General features: G+C 35.5%; 1 protein-coding gene across 1 annotated transcript in view; it reads right to left on the bottom strand.

Moving 5' to 3' along the window:
• Positions 1-19,207, bottom strand: part of LGSN (lengsin, lens protein with glutamine synthetase domain) — a 29,533-nt gene that overhangs the window by 6,560 nt on the left and 3,766 nt on the right. Inside the window, exons 2-3 of the mRNA XM_027080281.1 lie at positions 8,978-9,107; positions 6,315-6,512 (exon numbers count right to left, since the gene is read on the bottom strand). Coding sequence (XP_026936082.1) covers positions 6,315-6,512; positions 8,978-9,107 — 328 coding nt within the window. The remainder of the gene's footprint in view (positions 1-6,314; positions 6,513-8,977; positions 9,108-19,207) is intronic.

Here is a 19,207-nt window from a genome sequence, read left to right as displayed (position 1 = left end):
AGTAAAAATTGGCATCACATATTTTGATATGTATCCTAAGTATCAAATTTTCATTTAAAAGTTTAATTCTTTCACCAAATATGAGAGCCCTATTCAATCAAATTTCATTTTCATGACATCAACTAATCTGAATTGTCTGACTTTCTTTTCTTCAAATAAATTGCACTTCTTAGTTACAATTAAAACTTTTGGTCAGCCCTTCCTAGATGTGTATGATAGAACATACATGTGTATGATAGAAGAGAAGACAGATATTTGCCAGTTCAGGGGCTCATTTGTTTTACTTATACTGTGGCTCCTGAGAGGTGCTCTCCTTTCCCATCTCCTCAGAGAGTTAATAAATTAAATCAATGTGCTTTTATAGAGGAAGTTTCATGGCTGTGAATTTTTAAGGGGAAAAATAAGAAAACATGAAAAACCAAGCAAACCTCAAAGATCTATAGCAGCTAGAAAGCCTTGGAGAAATGTCCATGTTCCGTGACAATGAGGACATGTTTCAGTTATAGAGAACAAGCCATGGTCACTTATAAAAGGCAAATTAAATAGGTGTTTGGGCTTTCAAAAAACTCATTTCAAAAGAGGAAAAGTGTGGGCTTCCCTGGTGGCGCAGTGGTTGAGAGTCCGCCTGCCGATGCAGGGGACACGGGTTCGTGCCCCGGTCTGGGAAGATCCCATGTGCCGCAGAGTGGCTGGGCCCGTGAGCCATGGCCACAGAGCCTGCGCATCCGGAGCCTGTGCTCTGCAACGGGAGAGGCCACAACAGTGAGAGGCCCGCATACAGCAAAAAAAAAAAAAAAAAAAAGAGGAAAAGTGCATTTGAGAGTACACTCTGTAATACATTCAGCTTAGGGACGGCTGCCATATTCCTTTCCTTCATCAACCTGGCTGCTCTGAGAGCCACACTGTTAATGCAGATGTGACCCCACCTTTGGCCACATCACATTAGCCCAGCAGTATTCGAAAACAAGGATGGCAGAATAACCTGGTATAAAAGCCGGGACAAAAACAAAAACAATAAAAAGCGAGGGTAGGGGGAGCTATTCTTTGAAAAAAATATATTTTTAATAAATTCAAAGTAGTTATTACAGAGAAGAAAATACCACATTGAAAATCCTTACACTTATTTTGGAGATTTATTTTTATATTTATTTTGAAATTATTTATTGGTGGTTTGTTTGGAGTTGTGAACTTCCTGGTACTTGGGGCCTGTAAAAAATCTAGCCCTGGGCCAAAGAAGAAGACTGTGAATTAATCAAGTTGAATCAATTAATAATTATACCCACACCCCTGGTCATAGTTGATTGGTAAGAAGAGAACTCATGACACAGTTCTTTTCTCAGATATTTTGACTTGAGTCTAAACAATGGTAAATTCCATTTTTTTTATGCCTGAAACTATATAAAACAAAGGTCACAAACTGTGAAAGAGCCAGTGTAATCAGCAGATATTTTCTCATTAGCCTTCCCAGTGTTTGGAATTTTTTTTAAATTAGCTAACAGTTAAATATCAGAAAATTCCATATAAAAATCTTGAGTTCAACCTTCTCTTGAGAAAAGAGAAAGATTGGGCAACACTGGGTGAACATTTCTCTGCAGCAAACATTGGCTGGAACTCTGAGGTGGCCTTCAAATGGGGTATGTATGCATCCTCTAATTCATGGGTTGGCAAATGTTTTCTGTAAATGGCCAGATAGTAAATATTCACAACTTTGCAAGCCATGTGGTCTCTGAGTGAGTAGCACTCACTACTTTCTCACCAGCATGCCTCACTCATTGGCATTATCTGCCTGGCCCCTGTGGCATTTGTATTGATAGTCCCTGATGCTTGGAGGCTGTCAGTGCTCATGTTCTTCACTTCATGGAGAAATTCATGAAGCCAAACACAGAAAGAGACATTCATGAAGCCACGGAGAAATGCAGGCATGAGAGATGGTATGAATTGCCCCCGAGGATGTTGACACCCTAAACCCTGGAACATGTAGAATATGTTAAACTGCAGGGCAAACAGGACTTTGCAGATGTAATTAAGGTTATGGACCTTAAAACAGGGACATTGTCTTGTATTATTCAGGTGAGCCCTTAAAAGCAGAGAACTTTCTCCAGCTGTAGGCATAAAAGAGGTGTGGAAGACGAGGAATTCAGAGAAATTCCAAACATGAGAAATATCTGAGGCACCACTGGCTCAGAGATGTAGAACCAAAGGCTTCCAGGAGCTAAGGGCCACTCCAGCTGGCAGCCAGCAAGGAAACAGGAACCTCAGTCCTATGACTGCAAGGAACTGGATTCTCCCAACAATGTGAATGATCTTGGAAGTGTATTGTTTCCTAGAATCTCTGGCTAAGAACTAAGATGGCCAACACCTTGATTTTGGCCTTGACATACTTGAAGTACAGAAATCAGCTGTGCAAACCTAGACTTCCGATGTACAGAACTGTGAGATAATGAATTGCGTTCTTTTAAAATGCTAAATTTGTTATGGTGGCAACAGAAAATTAATATATATGGAATCCTTACAGTGTTCACTCCCAGGCTCTATGTCCTTCTTAGGCCCTGTGTGTGGTAAAGAATTTAACCTTGCCCAAAGAGAGCTCTGGTCTTTACCCTTGGCCCTGACTGGTAATCTCTAAGCCCTTAGAATGTCCTGCCTGACAAGAGTGTCTTTGTTTTCCTTGTGTCTCTGGCCACACTAGAAAGTCCAGCAATGTCATTTATTATTGAGTCATGTGGCATCAGCTTGACCGCAGTGGAGCTGGAGACTGAGGTCAACCGTGTGACCAGTTGACTGTGGAGCTCCAATAAAGACCTGCACACCAAGACTAAGGTGAGCTTCCCTAGTTGGCAATACTCCATTTACATTGTCACACACCATTGCCAAGAAAATAGTGTTGTTCATGACTTCAGTGGCAGAGGACAAGTGGGAGTTCCATGCTTAGAACTTCCTTGGACTCTTCATCATGAATCCTTTCCTTAATTGAATTTAATCTGTATTTTTTTCATTGTAATAAACCATAACCTTGAGGATAATAGCCTTCGGTGAGTTCTGTGAGTTCTTATAGCTAATTATCAAAACTAAGGTTAGTCTTAGGGAACTCCCAATCTTGAAATTGGTTTCAGAAGTGAGAGTAGCCTGGTAGACACTGTATCTCTAACCTTACACCCTGCTATATTTCTACCTTTCCAAACTTTGTTTGTTCAATCTTTTCATCATGGATTCCTATGTGGAATAAATAAGTTTAAAATTATTTTCTATCACTTGGATCCCACAGATTTTTGACCAATACACTCATAGGTCAAAATAGCTATATCACTATTGATAACCCATAAATTTAGAATAACAGAATTTTTAGTATCTGGTCTTACATTTAGGTCTTTAATTCATTTTGAATTTATTTTTGTGTATGGTGTTGGAGAATGTGCTAATTTCAGTCTTTTCCATGTAGCTATCCAGTTTTCCCAGCAACACTTATTGAAGAGACTGTCTTTTCTCCATTGTATATTCTTGCCTCCTTTGTCATAGATTAGGTGACCATAGGTGTGTGGCTTTATCTCTGGGGTTTCTATCCTCTTCCATTGATCTATATTTCTGTTTTTGTGCCAGTATCATACTGTTTGATTACTGTAACTTTGTAGTGTAGTCTGAAGTCAGGGAGCCTGATTCTTCCAGCTCCATTTTTCTTTCTCATAATAGCCTTGGCTATTCAGGGTCTTTTGTGTCTCTGTACAATTGTAAAATATTTTGTCTAATTCTGTGAGAAATGTTACTGGTAATTTGATAGGGATTACTTTGTATATATAGATTACTTTGGGTACTATAATCATTTTGCCAATATTCGTTCCTCCAATACAAGAACATGGTATATCTCTTCATCTGTTTGTGTCATCTTCAATTTCTTTCATCAGTATCTTATAGTTTTCTGACTACAGATCTTTTGCCTCCTTAGGTAGGCTTACTCCTAAGTATTTTATTATTTTTGATGTAAGTGGGATTGTTTCTTTAATTTCTCCTGATCTTTCATTGTTAGTGTATAGGAATGAAAGAGATTTGGGCATATTAATTTTGTATCCTGCAACTTTACTGAATTAATTGATGAGCGTTAGTGGTTTTCTGGTAGCATCTTTAGGATTTTATATATATAGTATCATGTCAACTGCAAACAGTGACAATTTTACTTCTTCATTTCCAGTTTGGATTCCTTTTACTTCTTTTTCTTCTCTGATTGCCATGGCTAAGACTTCCAAAACTATGTTGAAAAACTCTTAGAGGAAAACAAAGGCAGAACACTCTCTGACATAAATTGCAGCAAGATCTTTTTTGATCCACCTCTGAGAGTGAAGAAAATAAAAACAGAAATAAACAAATAGGACCTAATTAAACTTAAAATCTTTTGCATAACAAAGGAAACCATAAGCAAAATGAAAAGACAAAGCACAGATTGGGAGAAAGTATTTGCAAACGAAGCAACCAGCAAGGGACTAATCTCCAAAATATACAAACAGCTCATGCAGCTCAATATCAAAAAACCAAATATTCCAATTAAAAATGAGTGGACAATCTAAATAGACATTTCTCCAAAGAAGAAATACAGATGGCCAAGAGGCAAATGAAAAGATGCTGAACATCACTAATTATTAGAGAAATACAACTCAAAACTAGAATGAGGTATCACCTCACACCAGTTAAAATGACTATCATCAAAAAAGTCTACAACAATAAATGCTGGAGAGGGTGTGGAGAAAAGGGAACCCTCCTGCACTGTTGGTGGGAATGTAAATTGATACAGCCACTATTGAGAACAGTATGGAGATTCCTTTAAATACTAAAAGTAAAACCACCATATGACCCAGCAATCCCACTACTGGGCATATACCCTGAGAAAAACATAATTCAAAAAGAGATATGTGCCAGAATATTCATTGCAGCACTATTTACAATTGCTAGGACATGGAAACAACCTAAATGTCCATCAAAGGATGAATGGATAAAGAAAATGTGGCACATATATACAATGGAATATTACTCAGCCATAAAAACGAAAGAAATTGAGTTATTTCTAATGAGGTAGATGGACCTAGTCTGTCATACAGAGTGAAGTAAGTCTGAAAGAGAAAGACAAATACCATATGCTAATGCACATATATGGAATATAAAAAAAAAAAACTGGTACTGGTGTACCTAGTGGCAGGGCAGAAATAAAGACACAGATGTAAAGAATGGACTTGAGAACATGGGGGGTGGGAAGGGGGAAGCTGGGATGAAGTGAAAGAGTAGCACTGACATATATACACTACCAAATGTAAAATCGATAGCTAGTGGGAAACTGCTGCATAACCTAGAGAGATCAGCTCGATGCTTTGTGATGACCTAGAGGGGTGGGCTAGGGAGGGTGGGATGGAGGCTCAAGATAGAGGGGATATGGGGATATATGTATACTTGTAGCTGATTCACTTTGTTGTACAACAGGAACTAACACAACATTGTAAAGCAACTATACTCCAATAAAGATATAAAAAATAAAATAAAAATAGAGCTACCATATGATCCAGAAATCCCACTCTTGAGCATATATCCAGAGAAGACCATAATTCAAAAGGATACATGCACCCCAATGTTCATTACAGCACTATTTACAATAGCCAGGACAAGGAAGCAACCTAAATGTCCATCAACAGATGAATGGTTAAAGAAGATGTGGTACATATGTGCAGTGGAATGTTACTCAGCCATTAAAAAGAACAAAATAATGCCATTTACAGCAACATGGATGGACCTAGAGATTGTCATACTGAGGGAAGTACAAAGGGCAGAGAAAGACAAATATCATCCTATATGTGGAATCTTTAAAAAAAAGGTACAAGTGAACCAATTAACAAAACAGAAATTGAGTTATAGATGAAGAAAACAAACTTACATTTACCAAAGGGGAAAAGGGAGAGAGATAAATTAGGATTAACATATACACACTATATATATAAAATAGGTAACTAATATGAATCTTCCATATAACACAGTGAATAGTCAACACTCTGTAATGACCTATATGGGAATAGAATCTAAAAAAAAATAATAATAATAACAATTTTACTTTTAGAAAAGACTTGAGAGACCATGCATGGCAACCCCTCCTTTTTCCATATGAACAGCCTAGTGGGGAAAGAAAACTGTAAAGCATTTTATAAATGATAGGTGTATAAATTATTTTAAGTGTTCTGACTTTCAGGCTAGCATCTTCAACCAACAACACAATATCACTAATTCAAATACAAATTTGGGATTAGCAACTAGACCCATATGACAGTTTGTCCCAGAGTCCTTACCAGTATAGTTGGAGTTTGGGTGAAATTCACCATCAGGAGCGTTAACTGATGTTTTGATGGGCAATGGCTTTATCACTATTTTCTGATCTTTGGAATCCTTGTCATCTTCTGACAAATGAGATTCAGCAGAGCCAGGTCCCATGACTGGTTTATTGGTATCCCCCAATTTGTGACACACCATTTGGTTTCTAATCCTTTCTGTAGAAATAAAGAAAAATGTTAAGGTCTTCTGCCCATTTTTGATTAGGTTGTTTGTTTTCTTGATATGGAGTTTTATGAACTGTTTGTGTATTTTTTATATTAACCTCTTGTTGGTCTCATTGTTTGCAAATATTTTCTCCTATTCCATATGTTGTCTTTTCGTTTCGTTGATGGTTTCCTTTGCTGTGCAAAAGCTTTTAAATTTGATTACGTACCATTTATTTATTTTTGCTTTTATTTCTTTTGCCTTGGCCTAAAGAAAATATTGACTGATGTAAGAAAATATGGCTACAATTCATGTCTCCTAGGAGTTTCATGGTGTCATGTCTTATATTTAGGTCTTTAAACCATTTTGAGTTTATTTTTGTATATGGTGTGAGAGAATGTTTTAAGTTCATTGATTTACATGCAGCTGTCCAACTTTCCCAACACCACTTGCTGAAGAGACTGTTTCTTCTCTATTGTATATTCTTGTCTTCTTTGTCAAATATTAATTGACCTTAGGTATGTGGATTTATTTCTGGGCTCTCTATTCTGTTCCATTGATCTGTATGATGCTTTTGTGCCAATATTATGCTGTTTTGATAACTGTAGCTTTGTAGTATTGTCTGAAATCTGGGATGGTTATACATCCAGCTTTGTTCTTTTTCCTCAGTATTGCTTTGGCAATTCTGGGTCTTTCATGGTTCCATATAGATATTAGAGTTATTTGTTCTAGTTTTGTGAAAAACGTCATAGATAATTTGATAGAGATCACATTAAATCTGCAGATTGCTTTGGGTAGTATGGCCATTTTATCAAAATGAAATAGACATTTCTCCAAAGAAGACATACAGATGGCCAACAGGCACATGAAAGGATGCTCAATATCACTAATTATTAGAGTAATGCAAATCAAAACCACAATAAGGTATCATCTCACACCAGTCAGAATGGCTATCACCATAAAGTCTACAAATAAATGCTAGATTAAAAAAGGGAACCCTCCTAAACCTTTGGTGGAAATGTAAATGGGTGTAGCCACTATGGAAAGCAGTACGTAGGTTCCTTAAAAAACTAAAAATAGAGCTACCATATGTTCCAGCAATCCCACTCCTGGGCATATATCCAGAAGAGATGAAAACTCTAATTCAAAAAGATACATGTACCCCAATGTTCATAGCAGCACTATTTACAATAGCCAAGACATGGGAACAACCCACTTGTCCATAAACTGATGATTGGTTTAAGAAGGTGTGGTATGTGTGATGTATGTGTATATATATATATATATATAAAATGGAATATTACTCAGCCCCAAAAATGAAATATTGCTATTTGCAGCAACATGGATGGACCTAGAGATTATCCTACTGGGTGAAGTAAGTCAGAAAGAGAAATATATGATAATCACTTATATGTGGAATCTAAAAAGGTAAGACAAATTTATATACAAAACAGAAACGGACTTACTGGTTCTGTAGTAGATTTAACAGTTTTCATAGAAACAAACTTATGGTTACCAAAGGGGAAGGGGAGAGTGGGGAGGGAAAAAATTAGGAGTATGAGATTGACAGATACACATCACTATATATAAAATACATAAACAACAGGGATTTACTGTATAACACAGGGAACAATATTCAATATTTTGTAATAACCTATAATGGAAAATAATCTGAAAAAATGTATATAACTGAATCACTTTGCTGTACACCTGAAACTAACACAATATTATAAATCAACTATACATCAATTTAAATAAAGAAAGAAAAATGTTTAAAAATGTTGGCACTGTTTTCAACTGTCTTTCAATATGATGTAAAGAGGAATACTTGATAAAATAATTTATTCCTAGGCAATGACATACCAAATAAGGGGCAGTGGGAGTAGTTCACCCTGGTTTCAAGATATATGGGGTTGCATTTTCTGTAGAGAATTTTAAAACAATAATAAAGTTTACAAAAGTCTAACTGCATTTTATTGTTGCCATGCACTGGCCATTTGTACTGCCCCTGCCTTGGAACACCACTCTTCCTAGAATTGAGACTGTTGTCCACATCAACTCCTAGTTTCAGCACTGTTTCAAATCCACTGGAGTCTAGTTGGAATTCCAACATGTGTTATGAAAACTTGATCCACATCTTCATTGTGGCCTCTCTCAGTAATGATCTTTGTACTCATTCTCAGAGCAGAAATATGCTTCTTTTCTTACTCATATGTTCCTTCTGTTCTGTACTCTCTTTTGTTCACACTACTATTTTCTTAGTTCTACTCCCTTAAAATTCTAAATATTTTTATTATTTTTATATATTTATACTGCAAGCCTATATTTTCCATCTTTTATGTTGCCTATGTAGGAATAAATTTTCTTTCTTTCTTTGCTTCTCCCATAGAAGAGAAGAAAAATGTTTTATGAAGAAGAGACCAAATAGAGATTATCTTTGACTACATATTCTTGAGGGATCATAGTAGCAAGATACCTTTTGAGTTGGCTATATCCACTTCTCCTATTTCAGTTGACAAACTATGTAGTTTAGTGACTTCCTTTCTTGTATTTCTTAATTTACTCATCCTGCTGGCTTTAGTCTCATTACCTTCATCTCTGATGTCCTGTAATAATTAATAAACAAAAAGTCAAATAACAGATCATGCACACAATGAAATTTGGAGGTCAAGAAAGAATGATGATATAAAAATGATTCTAGAAGACTTTAAAAACAAGGTAAATTTTGTTTCCACATCCACTTGAATAATTCAAAATTAAGAGGATTAACATTCTGCTGACAGGATGGATTTTCTGTATCTCCTTTTATATGTAGTACAAAAAATATCACCAAATAAATTAAAATCTTGCCCAACTAGTCAGGATTTTCTATATTTTTTACTCTGGGATATTTTGCATTATTTATTCTTAAGTAATTTTACCAAACCCATTTTAGCTTTAAAAGCCCTCTTTTATAATTTCTCTCTCTCTTTTTTAGGATCTCTAATGTTTCTGACCAGAGACATAAGTATTATACCTAAGGAATTAGATTCTCCTCTTCTTACCCTCATCCTAATTGCGTCAATATTTACTTCAAAAAAGCACATGCTTTCATAAAATTCTATTTTGTGACTGTATTTTATGTATGTGAAACAATGTCATGCTCAAAGTGTTTTATAGCTTAGGAAAACCTAAAGAAATACATATTAAAACAAAATAACCTAACTTCAACACTCTAGTTATAATCTTTGACAGGATCCCTTGACAGAGCTGTCAAGGGCAATTCCCCACGGGGAGCTGGACAGTGAGGCAGGGGCTGGGGATGGAGAGCTATGGTGTCTCTGCCCCATCAGTGGACAGAATAATCCCTGCAGTCCTGAGTCACAACTGAAATAAATAAGAATTTTTTAAAGTAAAAAGCTGACATTGATTTTTTTCATTTATACACTTTTATTTTTACTTCACTGAAATAATTTTTAAAAGAATCAATTATTTTCTACTCAAATGGCTTGATACTTTATGCACATCATAATGTACTGACTACAGATTCTATTTTAAGTTTTGTGTAGGTGTCATTACTTCTACCAAGTCAACTTTTCTGATTTTTTTTAATGAAGTGTAATTGCCTTACAATATTATATTAGTTTCAGGTGTACAATATTAAATATTTTTATAGAGTATACTCCATACAAAGTTATTATAAAATATTGACTATATTCCTTGTGCTGCACATTACATCTTTGTAACTTATTTATTATCTACCTAGTAGTTTGTATCTCTTAATCATCTACTCCTATTTTGCCCATCCCTCCCCACACCTCTCCCCTTTGGTAGTTTGTTCTCTGTATCTGCAAGTCTGTTTCTGTTTTGTTATATTTGTTCATTTTTTTAAATTCCACATATAAGTGAAAATATACAGTACTTGTCTTTCTCTGTCTGACTTATTTCACTAAGGATAATATGGCATATATATATAATGGAATATTATTCAGCCATAAAAAATGAAGTTTTACCATTTGCAACAAGTTGGATGAACCTGGAGGGAATTATGCTGTCACTGGTATTTTTAATGTTTTTTTACAAACTCCTCATTGTGGTTTGAGGTGAGAGGATCAGGGTCAAAAACTATATTCTAAAATGTTTCGAGCTATTTTCTTTTTGAAGAGCTATTTCTGAAGTTTCCATCCCTGGAGGCAAGTTATAAATACATGTCCAGAATGGTTGCTGGGGAACAGCTGTACCATTTGTCAATTAAATCAATTCAATCTCTGAAGACTAAAAGAAGAAACATGAATTTAACTGTTTTGTGTCTACATATAGTTATGGTACATTGTTCTTATTGTTACCATGGTTTTTAAAAAGATATATTTCATAGGATAAAGTCTTTGTGTGATTTTTTTTCAAGAAACTAATATTTATTAAGCACTTAATGGATACTAAATACCAACATTATACTTTAAATTTTTTAAATTTTATTATGGTAAGAACACTTAACATGAGATCTAGCCTTTTAAATTTTGAAGCAATTTTTAAGTTGGCCATAGTGTTTTTTTTTTTAACATCTTGTGTGATTTTAAGTTTCACTTTTTAGAAAATTGTGGTCTTTCACTACAGATAATCTTATATTTGGATCATGTGATATTTATAGTAATTTATTTTTTTTAGTAGTTTATAATTTTATTCAAATATTTGTGTAAATTATCCCTATGCACTTTGGATAGGATTCTGACAGTGACATACTAGCCTTATTGTATATATTCACAATTTCTAAGATTGCATTGCCAGAAATATACATTATATAGTTGTAATTTTGGCAAATGTTTTTACATATTCATGTCTCTGGTTATTTTTAAGAAGTCTTCTTTAGAAAATGACTTATTAGGCCAGTTACACAAATTTCAAAGGAAACTGAGCAGACTAATATTTGTGTTAGTTTGATTCATAGGGATCCTCTCATATACAGATTGATGGAATCAAATGAAACAAATTTTAAGATTTCTTCCAGCTTCAAACTCTAACTGCAACCAAATAACAATGTGCTACAATTGAGCACTCTGTCAGGCACATTTCTTCAGCATAACTCTCAAGATGGTAGAATCTCCATCCTACAAATGAGAAAAGTGAGACCCTGAATAACTTGCCCAGGGCCACAAAAGTGAATGGAAAGTACAGAGTATTGATGCAAACATGTCCTCTGGTTTCCAAAATGCCATTCTGCTTCCTAAATTTCAGAAACTCAAACCCAGAGAATGTTTATTTTAGTAATTTTCACCTGCCTTCATATAAACCAGACCAAAAGGGAAAGTTTATTAAGAGAAAAACAAGGACAATTTATCAAGTTCCTACACTGAGAATTTCACCAATAAAAACCCTAGAACTAAGTCATAGTATGTGCCTCTGACTCCAAAATAGATGCTCAATTTTTTTCAAATGAAGAATACATTTAGTTCAGTCCTCTGATTTTCCTTTATATACTAAAATGATCATTTCTATAATAGCTCAAACAAATTTAGTGGATCCCTGATTTACCTCACCTCCAATAAGTATTTTTATTCTCCTTAATCTCTTAACTACATTTAGTTACAATGTGAATGATGTTTCAGTAAAAAAAAATCTACTAGTCAGGATTCATGTGATTTGAGTCCTAATTCTGACTTTTCCACTAAGTAGCAAGTCCTCTGGATCCTTGGTATTTTCATCTGTAAACACTGCTATAAGTACAATTCCCAAAAGTATATTAACATTTTACAAGTATTTTTATAATCAGTATTATAACAAGTATTTTAAAAAATATGTTATATCTTATTTAATACTCACAACTTTCAGGGAACATTTATTATCACCTACGTTTTGCCAAGGCAGAAACAGGTTCACCAGGAAATGATTTGTTCAAGGTCATATGACTGCCAAGGAAGAAAAGGAATTATCTGGGGAGCTTCCCACATCACCATAGCAGACAGCTGAACTAGATGAAATTCCACTTTCATTTTATAAGATTATCTGTATGACTTGTAAAAATTTGTTCACTCAACTCCCTCAGTTACATATTCTTCTACAATTATATTGTGTTTTAATAACTCTTTCCTGAATAAGGGTTAAAACCATCTTAAGTCACTATTAGCTTAAACTTCATCAGTCCAAACAATGAGGACTATGGGTAAGGTAAAATCAAAGACATAAAAATAAATAAAACATGGTCCATTTCATAAAGAATCTTACAATCTAGTATAGGAGATAAAGTGTTGTTATTGAAGTTGAAGGCTCCCATGTTACAAAGAAAGAGATATAGTTAGGATACCCTAGTTCAGAGGCAGCAAACTCAATGCTGAGCAAGTAACAGAGATGCAGTGGGCTGTATGGTGAACACCAGAGCTGACATCCATCCAAGGAAGGAACCAATGTGTGGCTGTAGCCAACAGTTGCCGTGACAAAATGTGGCCCTAGTGATGCCAGTTTTCCAAATTTCCAAGGAATGCCAGAAATCTGGATTTTCATTTGAAATTCTATGATTTTTTAAAATGTTGACAATCAATTTAAAGTATAAAGTAGGTAGTAAAGAAGAGAAGAAAGATACTCAATTCCCATATAGCCAGATCTCAAAAAGACTGGAATGTTGTTCAGAATATTCAGCAGTGCTAGAGGCCCTGGGCACAATGATAGCAGCAGAGACCACCTATCTTTTCCCCATCAGTGGTGGTTAGTAGAGATGGTCAAGATATTTAACCATTAGTACAGATAATAAAAATAACAAATACTTTTATTTTACCTACTATGTGTCAGCTCTCTTCTAAATGCTCTGCGTTTCGTCTCAGAACAACCACTTGAGAGAGATACATTGTCATCTCCATTTTAGAGATGAGTAAAACTGAGTCAAAGAAAGACTAATTAGCCCACACATCTTGTAAGTGGTGGAGCTAGGACTCGAGCCCAGGAAACTGGCTCCAGAGCACAAGTGCTTAATGCATTATTAATGAATACAGTCAGTCAGAATGCCCCAGAATCATTGCCGGGGTGCTGGGAAGCCAGGACAGGATTCTAGAGGGTCCCTGCAGGACCAGATGTTAACTCTTTAGTAGATGGATTATGGAGAGGTCTAAGGGCCCCAGGGAAACAGTAGGAGAGCTAGAGAAATTCAGAGGGTTGGGGTATCTTCAAGGGACTCGTCAGCAGCTATTTACCAACCAGTTTAGAAATGTTGATCAAGTAATTGACATTACAGGTGCAGCCGACAAATTTCCTGGTTGCACCGTTTAGTCGGACAAGCAGTGCCTGATGCGTGGTAAGTACTAAATAGATGTTAGTCATGATTATCTTTACCCAGGCACCATGCATTACTGAAGATCTCTGCTTCAAAGATACCTCTTTCTAGGCTACCTCATGGGCCCTTAACTCATGAGAGATGACTCTTATTCAGTCAGGCTCTAATCCCTCTCTTTTCTAAGCATCTCTAGACTCTGAACACAGTAAACTAGTGGAACCTCTCAGAGAGGTGAGGATATGCCAAGTAGTCTGAGGGTTCTCAGCTGGGAGCCAACATACTCATGCTTGTACTCTACAGCACTGCTATTAAACAGGCAGATTGTTTTATAAATAGGGTCTTCAGAGAGTCTTCAGGGAAACTAGGCCAAGCTTAAACAGAAGAGGGGACACTTGAACTAAAGATAGAAAGAAGTCAATAAACGAAGCTGGAAAAACCATGAGCATAAACACGGATATGTGTGAACATACAAATCTAATTTATGCTTAATTTGGACAGTCTCAAAATTCTACTACAACCGGTTGACTCTGATTTCTTTTGACATTTCCACCAGAGAAGCTTTTCACACTTCAGATACTTTTCTACTTTCATTCTATCAGATGACTTCAGTTCATACACAGGAATGGTCTTTAAAGAATATTTCATATTACAAGATATTTTCATAATTCATGTTTTTTTCATCACAGCATTTCCTTTGAAAATTGTTTATATGGCTTAATATGTTTGTCATTTTGCATTTACACTCAGTGGCTGATCAAGTTATCTAAAAGATTTAACCTAAAGGGATACTGCCAAGCATTAAATTTAGGCATAATTTGACCTAATAAGTTTCTTTCCAATAAAGTAACCAGTGTTATTTAGATTCTAGATATCACTGATTCTGTTCATTTATTTTTAATTTTCTCTAACAGTTACCTTTTCAATGTCAATACTTTAAAAATCCTTGTTTTAACCCCTGTATACTGGCTATAGTCTGTGGTATAATTATTAATGCATTTACCATACACTCTGATTTTGTTGATGAGGGGAGATGCATGAAACAGCCAGCAAGAAAAAAAAAATCCCACATCCCTACATCAAGTATTTTTTTTGTTTGTTTCTTTTTAATTTTTGTTTTTGTATTTGCTTGCTTGCTTTTTCATGTACCTCCCCTCATTAATAAAATCAGAGTTTGGGGTTGACATGTACACACTGTTATATTTAAAATGTATAACAAACAAGGAACAACTGTACAGCACAGGGGGAAAAAAGCCACATCAAGTTTTAACCTGTGTTAGAAATAATGTTAAAAAGGATCAGTGATTATCAAATTTAAAAGAATATATCAAAGAGAAAAGAATTTCAGTTTCCTTAGAATGTATTCTTCAAAGAAAAGGGGAAGAAATGTGTTCAAAATATTTGTAGAAAGATACTTCAAAGAACACATTCTAAACTCACATCAGCTTATCTAAAAATATCCATACCTATTAAACATTTTCCTACTTCCGGCAACTTGGTCTAAGAAAATAATTCAAAATATGTAAAGTTATATGCATGTCCAGTGCCATCTTTGTTATAATAGTGAAAACTTGAAAGCAGCATAAAGTAGGAAGAGTTGAATACAGTGTGGTAATTCTGTTCAACAATTCCCCATTTAAAAGTACGTGCTTCCATTTCCCACATTTTTCTTAGATTACCACAGTCATAACCAACTTTCTCCTTACCTTCAGTGTTACCATTCTCCTACCCATCCTCCAGACTTCTGCCCATAACACTTCTCTAAATCACAATTTTGGTCTTGTTATTTCTCTGCTTAGGATACTTCCACAGTTTCCCATCTCCTTCAGGAAAAATTCAAATTAGTATTCTCTGAGGCCCTGCATAACCCAGCCTTACCAATCTCTCCAAACCTTAAGGCAATGATTAGTTTAGCCCAAGTATCATGATTCCTTAAGTGCCAAGTATGTATTTAGGTGCCCCTTCTAGAATTAAGAACTTCTGCAGCCATAAACCAAGGAACTACTTAGACATCCCAATATCCACTTGGGCAATCTAGGGTATAGATTACAGTGATCTGAACTAGGATAATGGCTGTAGAGATGAGGCAATAAATGAGCATACTACAGATATATTGGGGAGGTAGATTTGGCAGGTTGGTGTTTGACTGGATATAGGAAATAAAGTAGACAGAAGGATTAAAGATAGCAGTAAGGTTTCTGACCAGGAAACCCAAATGAGGAGGAGACCTGAGAGGAGAGTTTCTGGGTTCTATTTCAGGTATATAGAATCTAAGATAAGTGTGTCATCTGGAGGTACCCAGCAAATATTAGCCATATGGGTCAGAACCCAAAAGAAACAAAAGGAAAAAAGCAAAGGCCTGACAGTGGTTGGAATTATTAAGGAAAAAAAGAGCAGAGACTGAAAAAAATAAGGACTAAGATAAAAATGAGAACAACAATATTTAATGATTAAACATAGAAATTGAATCTCAGACAGTAGTCAGAGAACAAAGGATGAGAATGTGAAAGAAAAAACTGGGACAGGATGGCTTCATTGACATAAAAAGATAAAAGCTGTATTTCAAAGAAGGGAGCACCAATAGGCCATGCTACTGAAATGATAAAGTTAGCATTAAAACTTGCCCATCGTTTTTTGCAACAAGGTCACTGGAGGCCTTGGTAAGAGCAGTTTCAGTGGAAGAATGTAAGCAGCAGCCAGAATGCAGTAAACTGAGGAGGACTGAGAAGTGTTCAGTCCTGGGTCCACACACAATAAGTGCACCAGAGGTGTCCACCACCATCGAGTGGAGACAGGCAGGAAATACAACTCAAAAATACAAGAGAAGAAGACAGAGAGGATGGCCAATGGGAGAGTAGTGCCTAGGGGTCCAAGAAAAGCTTATGTTGCTTTTAGGAAGAAAAGACTTACATGTATTGTATTTAAATACTTAATGAAAGGAGTCTATAAAGAAGGAGATGTTGAAGAAAGGAGAAAAAGGATAAAGCGAGATCCCTGAAAGGGCAAAAAGTATGGAAACTAGAGTTGAAATGAAGGAATAACTTTAATATATCTCCTTCCATAAGAGGAAGTAAAGAAGATAGAAGATAGAAGGTTAGAGGAGGGGAGAGAGGAAAAATCTGGAGGAAGAGGAGAATTAGGAGTAGGAGAGAAAGAAGGGAATCCTCAACATTTAATGAGTGCTTTTCAGATGACATAACTGTACCTCAGTAAGATTAATTGCACCTAATGAGTGGCAGAATCTGAATTTAAAACTAATTTTAAACTTTGATCTTTCTTATCCATTCTGGGTGTGCTCAGACAGTAAGTGTATGGAAAACTAAAGGTTTAAGAAGAATGGAAGTGGTTTGACATAGACATAGCAGAGAACAGAAAAATCCAACTCAGGAAACAAAAATGTCTAGTGTCTAAAAGAACTGAAGACTTTAAAGTTTTAGTGGCACCAATCTTCACAGGTAAATTATTTTTCTCCAGCAAAGCTCTGTTGGTGTTGTGAAAAACACATGGTTGAGGTTTTGTGATGATACAAACTCAGGAAGACAATGACAAAAATAAGTTGAAGATATTGGCAAGTAAGAGGCTAAAATAATGAGACATGAAATCCAAGACAGATGGCATAGGAAGTGAAATCAGGAAAGACTGACAAAGAGAACCTAGTCAAGGGATTGGAGAGTCCTAGAAGGGGCCATTTTAGATATACCCTTGAGCTTAATATATTGACTAGAATAAAATGGAAATTGATTAAGTATTTTCTAATAAATGAATGAATTAATGGCAACCAAGGTCTACCATGTTGAAACACAAGGCCAGAACGGACATTTGATTCAGATCTCTCCTTCATAAATAATACCAAATGAGATTTCTTTAAATGTCCAACAGGACTTGATAGTAATCCAATAGGTTGACATAATCAAAACAGCTTTCCTAGATAAAATATTATGTGGAATCCTTCAAAGTTTTCTCGAGAAGGGCTTAGAGAAAGAGAAGCTTCTGCTGGTGACAAGCTGCTCCACAACTCTGTCCCCTCTCCCCATTAATTTCACCATTTCATAATTTCCTTCAGGATTTTATTCACCATATTTATCCTCAAAACACCTTATCTCCAGGGTTATGATTACTCCCTTTAAAATATAGAATCTTATTTCCAATGCTTCCTTATAGCATAGCTGAAACATGCTAATATTTCAAAAGAATGTTCTAAACATTAAAGAACTATATGAAAGAAAATAAAGAAAACTCAGAAACATTAAAGAGAACCAAAATATTCACTTTCAGTGAAAATATTCACTGGCAGTTAACTATGTTTGTATACTCTGATCTGTTCCATGTCTTATTTAAAACGTTAGTCAAATTATTCTCCTTTTAAGTTGTCTGGCTTCCCAGATAAATGGACATCATTTGGAGTTTATTTAAAAATTTCAGGGATTTCCCTGGATGTCCAGTAGTTAAGAATCTGAGCTTCCACTGCAGGGGACACAGGTTCGATCCCTGGTAGGGGAATTAAGATCCCACATGGCAATAAATAATTAAATAGAAAAAGAAAAACTTCCACACCGCTTTATGGCTTAGTGAGTAATTCACTCCTTCCACCAAGCTGTTTCTGCAAAGTCACTTTAGTCTTTCACTAAATTAGAGAGTCCCTGAGATCATTATGCACAAGGACCCAACTTATAGAAAATAAGATATTCTTACAAAGACACTATCTACATATCTACTTATTATAAAAACTAGACCTTCATCTTTATATTTTAAAGAATTTTCATCCTTAAACTGTGTTGCATTTTAGGAGCCTTCATCTGAATACATGAAAAGCAATAAGAAATCTGAGTCTCTTTTTTTTTAAACTTCACATTCCAACCGAAGAGTGCCATCTCCATCCTTTGAAGTGAAACTATGCATCGACGAAAATTACAAATAAATTTTTTGGAAGTTACAGAGAATCCAAATTTTACTTAATATAATGGGCTAACATGGGATGGGCTATTTGGAAAAGTGTCAAGCTTCTTATCCTCAAGTTCATTTGTGGAGAGGTTAGAGAGTCAAATGTCAGAGATGACCCAGATCAGTTCCAGTTCTACCACCATAGATGCTCACCACGTTTGCAATAAGATAATCTATATACTAGTTGGCAGATTAGGTGGAACATAATATATATCCACATCTGCCCAAGAATTATAGAGAAACTATCATTATAAAAAGCCTCTGTGTGAAGCAATTGTCACAGTGTAAATGATATGGCTGTTCCTCAAGTGGAGAGTTCTGGATCTTGCTTCCATTCCCAGCAAGATGGCAAATAAGCAACATCAGCACCAAGCCCAGAGAAAATCGCAACTTCGGGGGCAAAACAAAATATGCAACAGTACATTCTATACAAGAAAAAAAAATGCCTAATCAATAGTTTCAGATAAGGGAAAAATGCTCTTATAAAGGTCTAACACCATGTTATTTTCATAACATGAAACTAAATAACAA

This window comes from Aethalodelphis obliquidens, unplaced genomic scaffold, assembly GCF_003676395.1.
Source record: "Aethalodelphis obliquidens isolate GAN/ISIS:26980383/991018 unplaced genomic scaffold, ASM367639v1 scaffold3, whole genome shotgun sequence".
Classification (NCBI taxonomy): domain Eukaryota; kingdom Metazoa; phylum Chordata; class Mammalia; order Artiodactyla; family Delphinidae; genus Aethalodelphis; species Aethalodelphis obliquidens.
Note: the sequence above shows the minus strand (reverse complement) of the source record. Positions and strands in the feature narration are given on the sequence as shown.